At 37.9% G+C, this 20419-nt stretch overlaps 1 protein-coding gene across 1 annotated transcript in view; it reads left to right on the forward strand.

Annotated features, from left to right (window-relative positions):
• Window positions 1-20147, forward strand: part of TMEM178B (transmembrane protein 178B) — a 187013-nt gene extending 166866 nt beyond the window's left edge. The window contains exons 4-5 of the mRNA XM_072400203.1: window positions 9234-9371; window positions 10224-20147. Coding sequence (XP_072256304.1) covers window positions 9234-9371; window positions 10224-10474 — 389 coding nt within the window. The 3' untranslated portion in view covers window positions 10475-20147. The remainder of the gene's footprint in view (window positions 1-9233; window positions 9372-10223) is intronic.
• Window positions 20148-20419: the final 272 nt, after the last annotated feature.

Raw genomic sequence — 20419 nt, forward strand, 5'->3', positions numbered from 1 at the left:
GTTGTCCAGCAAACCTGTAATGGATTTGACCCATTCCAAAAACATTTGCAAACTAATAGCAAATGATTTATGAAATTCATTTCAGGTTTGCTGGATCACACAGGTTCTTCCATGATAATTTATCCTCTCCATTCCTGAAGAGCAAAAGTGGACACCTCGCCAAAAAAGTTCATGTGTTTCCATTGAGGGGTAGTATTAATGTAACAGCATAAAAAGACATTTTAGATCACTGCACACTTCCAGCCTTTTAGCAACAAGAAGGACCTTTTCTGTTCCATTATAACTGAATCCTTGTGCTCAAAGCCAGCTTCATGAATATAATGTTTGGTGTGGATACATTTAGGGATCCATAAACCAAACCATAATAAATACCTTAAGAATTAATTAAAATACTGATTGTCAGCCAGGACTTCTCATTCAGCATCAGTACCAGACATCACAAATGCTCTTTTGGCTGAATTGACATCAATACCTTCAGAAACTCCGAAAGGATTTCAGGCTGCAAAGAGTAGAAAGAACTCCATATCAATGCCCATGTTTTTAAAATGGGATACAGATATGATGATCAGGTGTCCTTAAACATTTGACAATTGTGTAACTCACAATAAACTAATTGCAACCTGTATTTCCAAATGGGCAGTTGCTGTTAAAATGTTAAAGGGTCAATAGGTGGTGCAGGATCAGCAGTATATTAGTAACATCAGACAACAGTCATTAGTTGAACATGCCACAAATATTGAACTTGCAGTAAAGTGAAAACATTGTACCCAGTAGCGGTCAATGTATCAGATGTAGTTTCAGCTTATCTTCAGGCACTTGTTCTGCAGAATTTTTTTCAGCATGGGTGCTGTACAAGGTAACAAAAGACACAAAGATAGTTTAATGGACATCCCAACAGCTGTACATGTGTATGTCGGAGATAAGAATATCAAGAAGCTGCTATGCTGTCGCACATGGCCAAGTTTTTATAGAAACTATTACATTGATTTGTAAAGGTTAAACTCAAAGAGTAACAGATGTACTATGGTGAAAATAAAAATTAACTGTTTACTTGCTCCTCATATCTGATCAAAGCATTCTCAGCAGCTAGCAGGGCTGAAACAACTACTTCTTTTGTCTCCATTTTTTTCTGGATTCTGGAATGAGATAGAAAATGGGTAGGCAATCGTCTTCTGATAATGTGAAGGCGGAACCCCCATTAACCCTTTGGATCAGGGGTGTCAAATCTGAGCCTCAAGGTCCTTTTTTTTGGCCCCCCAAAGAATTCCGAAAATTAACTTCATCTGGCCCGCCCGCCCGGGTTACTACATCACATCTTCATTTTCAATACATGCAATGCATAGACATTATTCCTTTACACCCATCATGTGACACAAAGCCTAGGCAATGATCACATGGTGCCTGACTACCAGGGTTATTGTGTTTGGTTCAATCCATTAAAGACTGCATAGTGTAATATTTAGTGTCAGACAATCTTGTGATCAGAGGATGAACAACACACAGCCTGCATAGATAGATAGAAATTAGTCTTTTTAACCCTAAAGTGTGTGTAGAGATTTTTGTTAGTTATGGATGAAGTAGTAAACTTTCTTTTTTCCAATAAATTTCAAGTTTGGCCCCTGACTTGGTATCAGTTTTTAATTTCAGCCCTCTGTGTATTTGAGTTTGACACCCCTGCTTTAGATTATTATTTCATAACTAGGGTTCCTCCAGAGGTTACTAGGGGTTCCTTGGGCAAAATGCAGTTTGTGACTCCCAGGTCAATCTAGGTGATACCAATGATCTTTTGGGCTATCTGTTAGGGTGGCGTCCTTCCCACTTCCAGCAATGGAAGAAACCTTCATCCACATGAACTGTGGCTATAGTTATTATAGTAGGGGTTCCTTGAAGACCTGAAAGGTATTTTAAGGTGCACCCCCATGTTAAAAAAGGTTGCTCTAAATAGACATGCTCTAAATGTCTCTAAATAGACATTGCTTTATCTTTGCAGGAGGCAGAATGTTTGAAGCCCATGTGTATGTAGGAATGCTTTTTTTTATATAACTCTTATTGCCTTTGAAGACCAATATAGATCTCTTTGAAGCAATCTAACAGGAATTTTGATTTAGATGAAGTTGCAGCTCAGCAGGAGAAAGAAGAAAAGATTTGCTGTTATTTTTTATATGCAATGCCAAATCAAAAAGTAAACTTATTCTGAACCCAGTCGTATAGATTCACATAGAGTAATAAAAACAAAATTTTGCAGTCTGATGTTCGTTAACCTGTAGCCACAAATGTCAATTACATCACAGCATTAGAAACATCTCTGCTTGTTTTTATTGTTTATTTTAAAATGGCTGTGAAAGCTGCTTTGGTTTTGTGTTGATTCCAGAATTCCTTAAAATATACCATAAAAATAAAGAACATAACCACACCAACAAAAAAACGTGCAATTACGTTAATTGGCTTACCCCCATATTGACTTTAGACTGTGGTAATGACATTAGAGTAGGAGCCCCTTTGAGGAACAGTTAGTGACATGACTATGGACTTCATAAAGCACGGAGTAATATGTTGGTGCTCTATAAATACTGGATGCCCTTAAGGCATGCTAAATGCCTATTAGACAATGTTATCCCATAAAAAATTATAAAATCTTCCTAACCCTGGCATGTTATGCCCACCTGCTCCATAAATGCGTTACATACCATAACACTAACCCCTACACTCTGTTCATACCACATTCCTGACGCCTGCACTCTGTAAATTTAACACTCCTAAGCCTGTACTTTGTACATAACACACTTCTGACCCCTATCTTATATAAACATGAACCCTCTACTTAGTACCCTAAGTAGAAGAATAGAAAACCTGACCCCTGAACTAATTATATAAAATATTATTGACCCCCACTTTGTAAATAAATGCACTCCTGACTCCTGCACCCTGTAATATTTTAATAACTAGCTATGTATATAGAGCTAACATTTTACACAGTGCTTTACAAAGTCCATTGTCATGTCACTAACTGCTCATTAAAGGGGCGTACCATAGTTTTTTATCATTACTATCAAAGCCTAATTTTTGAGCCATTTAACCTAACTGAATTTTTTGGGGATGTGGGAGGAAGCCAAATTGCCCAGCTTAAACCCACACACACAAGGGAAGAACAAACAAAAAAGTGTCCTGTACATTAAACTCTCCTAAACTCTACAATCTGTATGTAATACACCTCTGACCCCTGCATTCTGTATGTTCAATACACTTGAAACCTTCAGGATGTTACATACTATGGGCCATGGACTCACAACGTTATATACACCTGACCTCAAAATCTTATATACTCATGACCTCTACACTGTGTGCTGGACTAATATTATTCCAGACATCAAGATGTGACTTGGCACGGCCAGTTTTTTATACACAATCCTAGCAATCCACCTGGTATTGACCAATTCGGTATACCCCCACACCTAGCAGGACTGGGGTAGAACCCTATTGGGAACCCTCCTTCTGTCTTCTATCACCCAAAAATGTCCCACTCTCTGCCTCACTGGCAGACTCCAGTGGCTTTCTAAGGGTATCAGAACCAGAGTCAAGATCTGTTACATATGCACAAAGCTTGGCATTTATAAATTAAAATATTGTTATCTTCCTGAGTTTTTTTCTTTTTGTAAATGCTGAAGTTTGACCGGTGGGGGTTGTCCATGCCTAGAATAAACTGGTACTAAGCTCCAATAGTTGGGACATATGCCATGAAAATCAAATGCCAAATGTGCTTATTACTTTCTTTTACAATGTGAAACCCCTTGTTCTGATCCTACTCTGGCCTTGTGCAGTGAGCAGGAAACATCCATCTGTCCACTGAGTGCCCAGCAGTGTGCCGTGACCTTGTCCTTCTGTCTGTGTGCGGTGGGAAGTCTGTGGTGCTCTGTTCTTTCCTGTGCCTGGCAAGGAGTGCCAGGCACAGGAGCAGTGGGAAGGCTTGTGCAGCCAGGTGATGTGCAGGCAGCATAATTAGCTGTGACACCAAGCCCAAGAGAGAGTTCCACACATACTGGAAAAGAGAGCCAAAATCAGACATCATCTCATCTCCATGATATTATGCATGTAAACATTGATTTATTGAAAGCCTGGCAGCTAAGCAGGGAAAGCACTGTAGTATCTGATAACTTCAAGGATTAGGGAAGTTTGTTTTGTTTAAATAGAACAAAATGTATGATGGATTTTTCTTTTCTTGAATTTAGTTTGTTGCCAACAGTATTTTTTTTTAAAGAAACCTTTGATAAAAGAAATATAGAGGTTCCTCTCAGTGGATTCTCAACTTAACAATCAGTTACACTTGTCTGATTGTTAAGTTGACCTTGTTATGTAAAATACAAACCCAGGACACGTATGAAGAGTGGGACTAATGATCTGTCATCTGCATGTCTGGTTGTGGTCAGTGACTTAATGAAACAAAAGGTGACTATAACACTAAGATAACATTTTTAGAAGAAAATTGTATCAACTCATGATAGGTTTACTTTAAAGCAATGGCAGATGTAGCCAACAAAACGCTCCTTTGCAGAAATGACCCAGGGACCCTTTGGCTGAGGAGGGTCCAGGACCCTTGTGCCATGGTACACTTTGCACCTTCCTATGTCTGTCTCTGCTTTAAAGTCCAGAAGGAGAGGAAGCAGTAGTATCACTGTATCGCCGGAATATCTAAGATTGCTGCAAACACTAAATCACATGCTTCCTGTTGATTAGAGATTTCAAGCTGTGATTCAGCAGCAGGCATGTCAGACAACTGCAGAGAGACCACTGCTTTCTCACAATCATCAAGTTTGCAGGGAACATGATTTAAAAAAAAAACCTAGGCATTTAATATTCCTACTTGTGTTTTTTCCTTTCAAAAATCATTTTTTGTTCACTTGCAATGTGTCCTTTTAAAAATGTGACTACTCCAAAAGAGTCAATTCCCTAACACAGCCCCCTCCCTCTGATAGCCCTCTCCTTTTTCTTGGAGCGAATAATTACTGTCTATGCTGGCCCAGCTTCTCTACCCCTCCTCCCTACATGATTTTTGATGTAGCGGATGGTTGGAAGAGCAAAGTAAAATACTTGAGTGAAAGCTCTGAATCTGCTGGGGCTGCTTTCATTACATCCAAAATGGCAGCACAAAGTAGCAATCTCACGGCTTTTGAATGTCTACACAAGGGAAGCTTTTATGGGTAAATATTATGCAAACAATATGTTAAATGCATTTATAATCTTATAGAAAGATTTTTGTTGACATGAATAGTATGATTGAAATTGTATTCTAAGACAATATCTTTCACATCTAATATTAAAAGCATTGAGGAAAAAAAGCTTTAGTTTCTCGAAAGAGAATCTAGGAAAATAAATTCTGAATGACTGCTATAGGCTGCTTCACAATGGTTTTAGGTAAAATGGGGCCCTGGGCAAAAAGGGAATGAGGCCCACAAATGCACATGTTCCAGCTCCCCGCACCCTTACTATTCTGGGCTTTAAGGCCCTGCAGAAGATAGACGCCCTGGGTAATTGCCCAATTTCCCTGTGCTTCATACATTGCTCTTTGTAGTCGTTATTACAAAAAGCCTATGAATTATCTATCCACCATGGGAGGAGGATGGCCTGCTTGCTGTCAGACCACTGTGAACAGCACCAGGGGAGAGCACCTTCCTGTCCGCAAAGGCTGATCTGCCTTGTCATGCTGCTCTGTACGTGTACACTTGACCTCTCCCAACATCTTTTCTCTGAAATATGCAGATGTGTGTCACAAAACATCAGCTTCCTGCTGTTTTAATTTGAAGAGGTGGTTTATCAGGTCAGGTGCACACTCTGAAAATTACCACGGATTCTGCTGAGGTTTTACAAACGAAAATTCTCTCCCCCTATGTCCTGCAACGCTCAGGGCACATCTGTCGTGCTGTTTTGTTTTTTCTTACAGTCTTTCAGGGAGAAGAAACAGACAGTTGAAAATTATTTGATTGTAGTGAAATATATAATGATAAGAGAAAGATAAGTTAAGGGTAGTGTAGAAAATTATTTTAGGGGAAAAAAAAAAAAATATATATATATAAAGAATTAAAAGTGACGTTCATGAATTGAGAATACTGAAATGACTGAGATTTACGGATTAAGGTAAATCCTTTGGGCAAAATAAGGATCGCTTAGCTCTTTTCCTTGCTGGATTAATGTACTTAATTTTTTGTTTGCTCGCCCAACACTTCATTTGTCAGCCAAATGCAAAGTGAAAATACTTTTGGGTATGGGTAAGCATGTGATTCACATACGTACCTCTACCAGACAGAGCTAGATGCAAGGCCAGGGTAGATCGGACCTTCTAGCCAATCATTTACCACCACCATCAGAACCTCCGCCTCTCCCTGACCCACCCACCTGCTTACCAACCACAACCCCACCATTAAATACCCAAACACCAATCTTGAACTTAAATTGGCTGGCAATCAATCGTTTATTTAACCTCCATTAAATAAATTACCCATTCAAGTAATTACCAAATAAATATCCAATAATGAATAAATGACCAAAAAAATAAATACATTTTACACTTTTGATATGCAAGCATACATTAACATAACATAACACTCCATTATTATTATTATTATTATTATTATTAACATTATTAACCACCTGAGCGTTACACTGAGGTCTAGATTTCTGTACCAAAAGTTGTACTCTGTAATTATTTGAATTATTTTGTATTGGATTGAATACAGGAGTTTGTATTGAATCCAATACAAAATGAATGAATGAGTTTCAACTTGGACGTCATCACGCACGCAGGGAGGAGCCGTCCGTTTTTTTTTTTCTCGGTCGGACAGCTTCTCGTTTCAGAGATCATCCGGCGCTGGAAGAAGAAGGACGTGGACGATCAGCGGGACCAGGTAAGAAGCCGGCCGGCATCTTGGAGAGGGAGATCGACGGACGACGATCGACGGAGGACGACGCTGGAACACGAACACGACGCTGGATGAGCACAGGGGGACCAGGTAAGTGGGGATGGGAAAAATCTCGGGGTTAACCATCCTAGCCGTTTTTTTTGCCCGCACCAAGGTCGGGCTTAACGGCAAGGAGGTTAATAAACCGGGATAATTTAACGCCAACATATTACATTGAATATAACTTAATTAACCAACAACCTAACTCCCCCCTTTTAATATTACATAACCATAACAACATTATCTATAATGTTATAAAACTTTAAACTCCCGGTTATACACCTTTTCGAATGCACTAGATCCGTGCCTTCCAAGACTCCAACCGCAACAGCGCTTAGGTGTGAAACCATGCCCTACCAAGCCAAAGGGCCACTCACCAGCCACAAACGTGCCAACACATGATGTAGCACTACGATACCCCCATTCCCAGCCACCGAAATGGCCCACCTCTGTATTGACCTCACTCCGGGCAGTGTTAAACTATACTAAAGAAATCGAGAATACTATTCCATCATACTTACACCAGGGAGCAACCAAGTAAATCATCAACCATCCTACAGCGCCGACACCTGGGAAAAATAGAGTGTATTACCCCAGTCCTTCCCTCGGGAGTAATAGAGTAGATACCCCAGTACTTTCCTCGGGAGAATTGGAGTATACCATGCCCAGTACTGACATTGGGGAGAAAGAGTGCAAACCAATCTCACAGTATTGACACCAGGGAGTAATAGAATATACCCTTCCACCATACTGACACCTGGAAGAAATAAAGCATACCACCCCCCTGTACTGACACCATGAAGTACTATAGTATACCATCCAACCCCTGATTTTAGGGAGGCCCCAACTCAGCCAACCTACAGTACTGACACCAGGGAATATTAGAGTATACCTTCCAGGACCCCTGACACCAGAAAGCAATAGAATAGAGCAACTAAAACCACTGACAATAGGGAGGAATGGACCATAACAACCCACTGTACTGACACAAGGGATTAATAAAGCAATAGAATATACCATCCAGGTGTACCAACACCTGAGAGAAATAGTTTATACCATCCCACAGCTCTGACACCAGGGAGTAATAGAGTATACCATCCCACTGTACGGACACCTGCCAGAGGCAATAGTTACTACCACCACTGAACTCCGGGACCACACCCTCAGACGGGACGGCCATGGATACCATCCGCTTTAGGTTAGGCCTCCGCCCCAGCGACTATCTACTCCAGCTAGGAGCCACAAGCCACTGCCTACTAAGCTGAGCCATGTGGCCTGTGGTATATTACTGGGGGGTGCTCATGGTAAGGGGATTCTTACAGGGCAGATTAGAAGCAGCAGACTCCAAAAGTCCAAAATAACAGCAGGTTTATATGTTTAGGCAAGTGTTACAGCACACTCTCCATCCAGCACTTCACAACAAAACTACCAAACAGTACCCCGGCTGGGCCTCTGGCTACCTCACTTAGGTGCCCTCTCTTACTAACACACACTAATCAACACTGTTTCACCCACAGTTCCAATCTGGTTTTGCCCGCTGACTTCCCTAAACCAGAATCTCATTCCAGAAATATATAGTAACCCTTGATAATTCCTAAGCTCAGGCCTTTAAAGAAAAGCCACTGAACACAGTGTAATGGAGAATACTGAGATTACTGTTGGAGGGAGTACTGAAAATGAAAGTGTTTCATTTACACATTACTTAACTTTCATGCGTTTGAGATAAAAAATATATCGAATACTAGATGCAATAAAATATCTAATCGCAGTATCAGTAAAATACAAGCTGTTTTTAGGTACTTCTTTTCCAAGGCTTACAATATATATTGCAAGGATCTTAGCAAACCTTGTTCCAACTCACTAACTACTTTGTTTTTAAAATTGCTTTTTTTTTCCCCTGTGTTAAATGTATTTTAAAAACATAGCTATGTTCTGCAGAGATGCATTGGGACAGTTCTGATCAGGTCAGTTAATAAAGCCAACTGAACCTATTTTGCTTGCCGATTACTTATCTAATACAGTATAGGAAGGGGAAGTCTCTAGGGATTATGTTACACAGATGTGCAAGGGTACCAATGCAGTTCTTTTTTTTTATTTACAGTTGATGTTGAACTACAGGTTGACACAATGAAGCATAAAAAACACTCAAAAAAAGAATAATTTATTATATATAAATGTATAATGGCTTGATGTGAATCATTTGCCAGTTGTGGTATGATATTATTTTTCTTGAAAAGGTTAATTTACTCTTCTTAATCTCTTGTTATATTTTTGTTTTCACAGATTTACGCAGGATGACAGCTGGCTTCATGGGCATGGCGGTAGCCATCATTCTGTTTGGATGGATCATTGGGGTGCTTGGGTGCTGCTGGGACAGAGGGCTCATGCAATATGTTGCAGGTCTACTCTTCCTAATGGGAGGTAAAGCACCATGGCTCGTATCCAAAATAAAAAGGATATGCTTAATGTAAAAGAGCTAATAAAGCAAATTTAACAATATATGTTTTATTATGTAGATAGGTCTTGCTGTATACAGTTTTAAAGAAATATTTTAATGTGAAACTGTTGAAATTTGTTTTTACCTAAAAAATCCAAGCAGCAGGAGAATTTTCTGTTGGAGACCAACAACGCCAAGTCACTGCAACCCAACCTATGGTGTTGTCAGGAATGCACACTTGCATACATGTTAAGATCTGGTTGTACAATGTCCTTTACATCTATCAACATCTACACTGCATGTGGTCTTATTTGACCAGATACAACTTTAACTGTCTAAAGAGGCCCCTACATTGTATAGCTGTTGGTACTTCAAAAAAAGACAGTCACATTGTATTATGTATGTTATGTATATTCATCACCAAAATGTGTGAGTTTCCGTACACATGTCAAAATATTACAGGTAGGGTGATTGACTTTCTCCTTGAACTGGCTGTGGTGTTTATTTGCTGAATTGCTTCCTGGATCATTCCCCTCCCATGTTGTATCTTACCTGTAGCAGTCAGAGTCATATTTTATTGCTGCACCTCTTTAATGGTCAATGCATAGGGGTTGGGGATGTAACCTTAAGGATTAAGATCTTATTCCTGGAGTTCTTGGGAGATTTATGATATGTGATTTCCCATGATATTCTGGTGTATTAGGCCCAGCTATTATTAAGAACTAGTTTTTTTCTGTCTTATCCAGATTTATAGCCTGGATATACCCAGGTTTTTAGAGAGATTTAAAGGAAATAATAACACCAACTTACTAACATTTTGCTTTCTCCACCCACAGGCACCTTTTGTATCATTTCACTGTGCACCTGCGTAGCAGGAATCAACTTCGAGCTATCCCGCTACCCTCGGTTTCTGTATGGTTTACCTGATGACATCAGCCATGGCTACGGATGGTCCATGTTCTGTGCCTGGGGGGGCTTGGGCCTAACTTTAATCTCGGGTTTCTTCTGCACCTTAGCTCCCTCAGTACAGCCTGTCCTGAGGACCAACTGCCCCAAATCCCGCCCTGAGAATGGAACAGTGTGCTAAAAAACATATCTATATAGAGCACAAACAGAGAAAGGCTAGCCACTCTACCTGTAAACTCATGTGTGGACAACAGATTTTTTTCTTTGTCATCATTCCTGTTCATGCCTTGTTTGAAGGCCACAGGAGGGGTGGTCAGCACAAGAGAGTCAAAGACTTCAACTCATAGTGATGGTAGAACAAAGACCAAGTCATAGACCATGTATATAACACGTCATTAATCAATGCTTTTTGTTTTTTCAATCAGGATGCCAGATGGTTTCTGCGCCGGTGTCCTTTGACCATGAACCTCTGTCACTACCTTTCCCCATTTTTCACAATTATTCATTTCAAATCTCTATGTTCTTACTGACTTTACCCAACAGCTAAAAACTGTTTTAGTAGAACAGCGGAACACATACACCACTTTGGAGATCTAACGTGGAAATAATTTTAAACCAACACCCCTTAGTTACTTGGTGCAAGAGATTTGAGAAGGAAGTGGTGACCCAAGGAAACCAACGGCTTTGGTATTAAATATATTTTTAAATTTGGCAAACCTAAAATTTATTCCCACCGCTGTATCCCAAATATTGTCAACCGAGGAAATTAACAAACAATATTACAATTTTGTGTGCTCGAGTAAAGCTGACAGAGACGTCTGTGAACAACGTGAGAACCCAGAAGCCGATTCCACTCGACCTCAGCTGCCTTAGCTGCTGCTTGGTGTCTAGGCCGGACTCAAACCAATGGCAAAAGCACAAGGCCTAACAAAATTGACTGCTGTCTGTGTGTGTGCCAGTTCTGTTCACATTACTGGAACTCTGGTTTTTAGGAATTACAGAAAAAAAAACCTCCAGCTACTTCATAATGTTGGTTTGTTAATATACAAAATGTACAAGGTACTTAGACTCAATGGAGGGTGACAGATGTTTATAAATCAAACACAAGGTTACAGTCATGGGATTTAAAAATGGTGGACGTCATGGGGGGGAGGAAACTGTATTAATATGTCTGTGTCAAGTGGTACCTAAATTTACGAAAATAACATTAAATAATGATCTGTATGTAAAACTCCTTTGATGAAAAGCTAAATTTAATGATTTATGTACTATTACAATGTTAAATGCTTCTTATGGGGATCACAAAACTTAAACAGTTGTTTGTCTCAAACTTTTCTGTTTAGAAAGTATTCCCATATACAACATTGATTCCAATGCAGTTATATTTTTGTGGAAAGGCAGGGTAGGGTAAAATTCTAAAAGCGGAATTTAAAAAAAAATTAACTAAACCTAAAATATATTGTAGGGTTGGAGCATAGTAGTTGGCATACAATATTTAGAAATCACTTTACCAATTGGAAAGACAGTGCTTAAATGAAATGTGAAGTATTACACCATTTTATTAAACGGTATGCTGCAAAAGCTGCACCAATACTTGAAATTGTTTTTTTCTTTTGCCAGTAATATGCTGTCAGCATAGCAGCTGGTCAGCCGTAATACACAGGCTAGGTGTTCAGACTTCCACCTACTGCATGCTACTTGATATATCTCACAGACAGAGATATTGCACATCAAGAGAACAATCAATCAGTACTGTATTTACAGGAAAAAAAATATTCCCTTGGCTATAATGCAGTGATGTACCTTAATCCTGGTCTGAAATGCATAATATTGGCTAATATTAAGCAATTCAATGTTTATTCTGACCTGAGGCTCCGATGACAGCTGTCAAATAACAAGGAATAGACAGAGGTGAAAGAGGTTATATTGGCAACTGTCCCTGAGTATACTCAAAGAGCTATATTGCTTTAAAAAGTTCTTTACCTGGCTATACTTCTTGCTTAGGTTTCATATCAGTCTTTAACAAACTGAAGCATCTGTAGCTGATGCTAAAATTCAGCCCAGTTTATCTTGATACGCATGCTTGCTGAAGAAAGCTGCAGATATATTCTAATGCTGACATTTGCCTGCATTTGGGATCCAAACAATTAACTCCCAGACTCCCCAGTCTTTCTAATACACCCCTTAAATTAAAATAACAAAGGTTAAAGGGTCAATCCAAGCAAAATTGGTAACATTATTTGAGAGTTTATAGGACAGAAGAAGACAGGTCAGCAAGTTTGAAAGATGGGTTTTCAGGGCTCTTTTAAATGTGAAGAAGTAGGAGCACGCCAGATAGGATGAGGAAGAGAGTTCTAGAGAGTTGGGGTAACACTTGACAGGCTCTTATCCTTCCCTCCTACTTGGTGTTCCAGCTTAAAGAAGAAAATAAATCGTTTGGCAATCATACACAATAAGTTTGATTTACTAAAGCAATACAGGCTGTTCACTTATAAAAGTGAATTATCCTTATGCAAGAGTTATTTCACTTAGTATAGTGAATGTGGTAAAAGAAACAAATGGTAAAATTTAAAAAAAAAACAGGATTTTTGATCGTACATAATTAGATGTTTGATGTCAGCAGAGTTTTATCTTAATCAGGTGCAAGGTGATAATTCAGTTTGCTAAGTGAACTGCCTATTTGTCTTTAGTAGTTAAACCCCATTTTATTACTTTTAACAAGACTGGAATGACACTTACATTACCATGACCTCATCTACTTCGCCCTCCTATATCTATGATTAAAGTAAACACTAAATTTCATAACTGTGTGCTGACGAATGCCTGAGTATTCCTATGATTTAAGTCATTTTACTTATAGGCTCATTATTGTCATCATATAACCAGCACTTAATTGCCATCTTAAGTTTATTAGAGAAGTAATTAAACACGGTTACAAGGAGTAATGGTTTTGGTGGCTGCAGATTTCAAATGAAGCAGTTCATTGCAAAAAAAGATGACACAACCATTAAAATAATAAGTGCATATTAATCACATTTTAGGAACCTATTTTACTTTTAGCAGCTGAAGTTAAATGTTCTATCACTCTCTGTGCAAAGCATTGGCTGGTATCTTCATAAAACAATATAGCCCACCATATGTTGGCATTTTTTCTTTAATAATGTAAAAGCCTAAACTTATTTAAGGCAGCTGGAATGCATTTATTTTTAAGAAACTGAATATAACAGTGCCCTGTAGACTGACAAAAGTAATGGAAAATTTTTAGTGAACCGGTATGTAAAAAGAGCCATTCCTGTTTCTTACAAAAAGGCAAAATGAGGTCGAGTGTATAAAAAAAATTTATTCACTAAAACTTCCTAAATTACCAAGAACAGTCCCATTTTTCATTTTTTTTCCAATTTTTGAATAGGGTATTGTAACCATTTCTGTGTGTTCATGTGTAATTCATGAGCATGCTAAATGATAATTAGAAGGACATTGTATGTAAAAGTGCATCTGTATGCATAAACAAACATGTAATATGTTGCATTTTACAAGTATTTAGATGGGGAGACTGCTTTATTTCCTGTTTTCAGACACTTTCCCATTTTTTGTGCCAATAACACACTTTCTTATCTCATAACACAATGCTCACTTACGCTCACAAGTATATCTACAGAGGAGCATCATTGTCCCCTAGACTGCTTTTCTAATTCAGACCACAAACACGTTCAAGACACACAAGACAGTTGATAAAACTAAAAACATTGACATTTTTCATCCGTCCATAAGTAGCTACAAGGATATCAGATTTCTGACAGTGTTAACAGTTTTTTTGTACATGCAGAAAAGTTCCTAAACTTAAAAAGAGAACTAATGCAGCCACCTCATCTGATGACTGGTAAGCTGCAAAATATTACATGTTTATTTTTTGCTTTAGACCATTTAAATAAAAATTCCAGCTTTGGTAAATAAAAAGTAAACTAGAAAAATCACAAACATATTCACAGATTTCTTTTTGTATCACTTCTAAATATATTGCCAAAAGCTTCTGATGCAAGCTGCTATAATTATTCAAAATGAAAGCTAAATTAGCGCATTAGTAGAGGATTTCATCATTCACCCAACAGCTAATGAACCGGGAGTATTTTGTCAGGAGCTCAGTGGAAGATAGCAAGGTGTAAGTGAGAATCTTGCAGTGCAGTTAGTCAACTATTTTAGCAGATCACTTACTCATTTCTTCTCCAGTACCATCTCTATGCAGGGCTGGGGACGTAGCACCAAGCAGAAATAGTAAAAAGGAGGACCATTGGATAGCTTCCCTTTTTTTGGTTTTAAGCCAGCAGGGGCCACCACACAAATGCACAGAAAAAAATCATTTTGGGGTATATATCTGGGCCCACCAGAATTTTCTTTCCTGTGTTCCAGCCTGACTTTGTCACCATGTTAGCGAATGTAAGGGCTGGGGATGTTTCATTTAGTCTTCAGCTTGGAAACAAGCATTTTTTAATTCTTCTCTTAATTTTAACACAGAACAGCATGGAAACATTTCAGATGGGGTAAATAGGTATTCATGACAACTCATTTCCATACAATCTGCAATTCCAAGATTGTCCTCTGTCAACCCATAGAGTCTGCAAGTTTGAAAAAAAGTCATTGTAGAAGAGTATGCTTGTTACGCAGTGCTTGAATGTACTTTTTACTAAGATGTCAAAAGCCTAAATGGATGCCTGACTAATTATCTCCAAATGTAATAAAGTTGACTAATAAACTGAGTAACATTTCAAGCACCTTCAGAATGAGACACACAGGCCTACTCGGCTGCCATCAAATCCCGCTGGGAAGATAAAGCATATGTACTAAATCTTCCTGAAGTAGGAGAATGAAGCTTAAAGAACATACTGAAAACAGACCCTGAGGGACTTATTATTTTTATCACAGTGTGATGTCCAGGAGACTCTCATTGACATATATAAACTCTAAAACTTCCCCAACTCCGATTGCCATACCGAGGCCTCAAGCCCATAAAATCTTGCACAGAATTATTGTTTGGGGAGTCCTGCATTTTTCTCAATGTTAAATAAATGGTTTTAGTGCAGTTTATTGTATCAGGAATTGGGAATAGATGATGGGACTATTCTGTTTTTGGAATCATTTTGTGTTTTCCAAAACATTAAAAATCTGTAGGAGAATACAATTAAATCAATTAAATTCTGTTTGCATCTGATATCACTCTGAAATTCTCCTGTAATTATTATTACAGTGCATTTGACACAAAATTAAACAAATCATGCACAAAAATTGTTTTTTTTACTACTAATAATACAAATCTAAACTAAAAACATAATGCCCTTTAATGATATTTAGTAGGCCAATGTGTCGTATGGCAGCAACCTTTCCCTAGTAGAGTTTTTGTGGCACTTTTCACATTTGGTGATAGATAGGCATAAAGCTATAGCCCAGCATTTTATCACATTGCGCATCCTAGTCACCTTAGTATCTCTACTTATCTGCTCCTGTTTTGGCATGAAAGAAGTGATCAACATATAAACTAAGCTTGAGACCTCATTTGAGGCCTTTTTTTTTTTTTTGCCTACTCGGCATAGCTGCAAATAACAGCTACAGACTGTTAAACCTTGTCAGTCCTGGCCCAAACCAGTGCCTCTAATATAGTCAGGTGCTACATGTACCAGTCTGATTGTAAAATGAGATTTAAGGCTCCAACAAGCTTTGGGACACAGGGACTGAATTTTCAACAAGGGGTGAATGGGAATTTGTTGCACCTTTTGTTAGTGTGATCTACAAAAATCTCCATGCAACCTAAACCAGGTTTAAGTCAAGTCTACAAAACCATTGCCAAAACTTAGATGGCCAAATTCCTGCTTTTTGTGGACTAATGGTCCATTGCATCATAGAAAACTGTCAACTGAGACTTGTTTTTGAACAAAGGGTCAACTTAGAAAGTTACTGCTGGATGAGATATTCCTTTAGAAGCTGATTATATTTGGGATTTATTGAAGTCTGGGGACAATCCCATGATTTTAAATTTGGAGCTGGGTCAAATATTTATTAATTTTCTCCTCTCAAGCCATTGGATATAAATGGGGATCTTCAAGAACTGCTTTGAGAGTTTTCAAACAATTGACCCTAGTTGATATCTACTAAAATGCCTTTTAATCCACTATAACATATGAAGCATTAAAGATATAAAATCCTCACTGATGGCTCATCAAGGATGAATTTGTGGTGAAGGAATTAATTAATCTGACCCCTCAATGAGATAAAAATGTGTTACCTTTATATCTATATAACTATTTTCCACCTAATAATGAAACTCTTGCTGTGTAAGCTTAACTTGTTTACCATCTTTTCTCCATTATTTCCACCTGGGTCCTGCTGTGAGTGTGTTTTTGTATACAAATGTCTGTACAAATGTAAAAAATAAAATAGATAAACTTAATATATGATGAGGGGGGAGGGATAGAGAATTTAGCGGGTATCATATCCCTGCAGCAGTCTGGCGCCTTATGTATGGACTAAAGACCCAACTCCTAAGGTGCCTGAATGTGTATTTTTGGTTCATTGGTGGTGCTGATTAATTGTTATGATGGGGGATGTTTTGGGTATATTTGAATTTAAAGATGCAGCCATTGTTATCTATTGAATATTATTATTTTTTTTTTTTACAATAGATGTTCTATGTATTGTTTTATCAAAGAGTCACACATGTTCACCAAAGATTCCATTTACAATGTGTAAATCAAGGTTGAAAGTTTAGTCAATCTTGGATGAAAACAATAATAAACAGGCCTATAGAAAATTCAGTATCCCATTTTTACAGTTTTTAGTTCTATTTGACCATTTTTACAAAACTATATTTACAGTAATGAAAATCATCATCTAGAGCAAACTATTTTTTAACTTTTTACTCCTGAGAAACCCCTAAATAAAATGTTCACGAGCCCCAGCTAAAATCATGTAGGGTAAGTGAAAAATATTATCTTGTATTGGTGGCCATTAGAAACAATGTCCCCTACAGTGGTGGATAGAAAAACAGAACATCTACAAACATCAGAGAACTCTAATGCAGCTGGCTCTACCAAGTGGCCCAAGAATTTTGCAGAAATAATATAGTAGGTCAATCATACACAGTTTATGAAACACCAAGCAACCTCTGGAGGAACCCTAATTGAGATGGCTGATCTAGATCATCTAGAGGAGGGCAAAAACTCTTATGAAGTGTGATCCAATTTCCTGAAACAGGGAAAATGTTCCTTATTTATCCCCAAGGCTATCACATCCAACCCAGATCAATAATCTACAATGTTATGTAATATTGGTTGTTTTTTGTACATTTAGAAGTACATACAGGTTTTTAAGCTATCTATTAGGCAACAACTAGCTGCTGTGGAAGTCTAGTCCACTATGGAACACTACACAGTTCTTTCTGCAAAGAAGTCTCCTCATATGCAGAGGTTAAATCTTTTTTCTTCTAGACATAAAGCACCTCTATGATCAGTTTTGCCCCAATTTTATTGTAGGAACCATTTATGTATTTATACATGGTGGTTATATTCCAAGCGAGGAATAATTTAGGTATTGCTGAGAATTATTCACAGAGTTTTTCCAGTACCTCGTTGGCCACATTTTACTTCTGTCCTGCTGAAAAGCAAAACATTTTATTAGAGAACTTCAAATTGGCTCCAGGCATAGAAGCCTGACCCCATTTCCCATCTGTTATCATAAGTAAACCAGGTGTTGAATGTAAATGAAATATTTTTTTTCCCTTTCATCAAATAGCATTAAAAGCAGTACAGTTAGCTGTGCGTACAGCCAATCTATACGCTGATGTTAGACTTATGTACTGTCGATTTCCATTAATTTACTGAACAAAACCCTGAGGATTTTCTTCCACCTAGATACATGCAGTAATGTGTACAATACAATGAACTTCATGTAATATGACATATGCATTTCTACCTGGGAATATGTTAGAAACAAAACATTTTTTAACTGCTTTTACCTGTAAAAGAAGGAAGAATTTACAGTTCATACCTTAGCTAACAAAGAGAATTTGTTCCGGAATTACAAATAATTAGCCAAAATCTTTGTTAGCCGAAACGAAACTAAAATACAGCTCATTACAGCTCACCGCAGCTGCAGTTTGCTATCACAAATCCACAAATGCATTCGTTAGCCGAGTCCATCTTCATTAGCCAAGGCCGAAACTCACCGGGAAAAAACTGTTAGCCGGAAAATTCCTTAACAGGGTCACTCGTTAATCGAGGTATCATTGTTTGGTTTGGCCAAAATTTGTGATGTCCATTGGTCAAACAACACCTTTAGGGATGTTGGTCTGTTGGGTCCCCCACAGGTTTTACTGGAACCTTCTGCATATCTCGACTTCTAAATCATACATTATAAATGGATGTGAGAGAGAGGATCCGGTAACAGCTGTAGAAGGACCAGGAAATAAAAAATCCCAGAAATGTTGGTTTCCCAACAGAATTCATGGGAGTATATTACTTCCTAGCCTCTGTGACTAAAAATGAGTACTGACTTACAAACAGAAAAAAAAGCTTCAGTCTGGTGCAATCTGAAAGTGTTGTCAAAGAGTTTACTGGGGCTAACCTTTGTTTGGTTGGCACCAGGTAAGATGAGCATTACCAGTCTTCTTTTACAGGTATCATCCTTTTTTTTTTTTTTTTTTGCAACAGGGTTTTAAAGAAAATCTTTCACTTTGCCCATTTATGTAAAAAGTGACAGGTTTTCTTTAGCAGGCACATTCTCCCTTCCCACTCACCACTGTTTATGTTAGTGCTAGGTCTAATTGTCCCTGTGTAAGATCAGTGTTTCCAGTTCCGTCCCACATATTACAGAATATTAGAATATTTTGTCCTAGTGATTGGCCACATGGTCATATGCTCCCCTATACTCAAGTATTACATATTTCTAAGGGCTCCTGGGAAAATAAGGAAGGGATGGGGGCTATCTTAATAAAAGAACTTGTTACTTTGCACTATATGGAGTTAGTGACAAATTCTTTTATAACATGGTTGTGTTTATATTGTATGCTAAGAATAAGGTATGAATTCTGCAAAAATGCATTATTTCCTTCATAACAAAACCACGCTGGGCCGAAGCATATATACATTAGCCACATAGTAAAGAATTCAATTTCTGCTTTCAAACATTTGATTTGTTGTTACAGTGAAATCTGGGAACACACAAAAAAAAAAAAAAAATACGTTAAAGTGTACCTTTCACCTTCAATGAATGAAAACAGGCATTGACCAGGCCACAACAGAAGCTGGACACAGACCTTCATGGCAGGATAATATTTTAATGAAGGCCCCCACCTTTACCATGGCTCAAATAGACAAATAACATTTTTGCTCAAGACCCTATTTTGACCAAAAACATCCCTTTTTTTTAATGCAAGCTGCAGATGTAAAAATATAAAAACAACTTTCAATTATATCAGCATGTTAAAAAGCATACCAGTATACACAAAATATATGAGTGAGTTTAAATCTAATTTTTGTAAAATTAAATTAGTAGTATAACCTCAGAAAATGATTCCTCCTATTCGTTTCCTTTGACTCTCCGCAGTCCAATGAACTCCTTGCTGACTCTCTGCTTGGTATCTGATCTGAACATGGAACTTGTGTTGTCAGCAGTTGAGGTATAAATGGAAAGAGGGGATGACATGGCTGCATCTTTATGGAAAGCGGAGTCTAGACTGTTTCACTCCCAGCTGGAAATCTGATAGATAATAAAACAATTTGTTCATGGCAAATACAAATTATTAAAATGTCAGTTGTGGAATGTAAACTGATTAAACAAAAAAAATCTCAATAAACGATGTTGTGTGTCTCATGTTCTCTTTCTTGGAGCAGAACGGTTGGAGTTTATTTTATCATTTTTTAATATCTTTGTAGACATTTTTTAAAATAATTTTTATAAAGAATGTGGTTAGAGGGATTTTACGCTTTTCACAAATGTCTGTATCTCTGTTAGTAACATTCACACCCTCTATCTATCCAAGATTTTGAGTTATCAGAACAGAATTGGAGTGGACATATTCCACTGTGGCTGTTCTTTTATTTCCTGTTGTAACTCAATGACAGGAAGTAAAGAAATTTTT

Source organism: Pyxicephalus adspersus, chromosome 2, assembly GCF_032062135.1.
Source record: "Pyxicephalus adspersus chromosome 2, UCB_Pads_2.0, whole genome shotgun sequence".
NCBI classification, from domain to species: domain Eukaryota; kingdom Metazoa; phylum Chordata; class Amphibia; order Anura; family Pyxicephalidae; genus Pyxicephalus; species Pyxicephalus adspersus.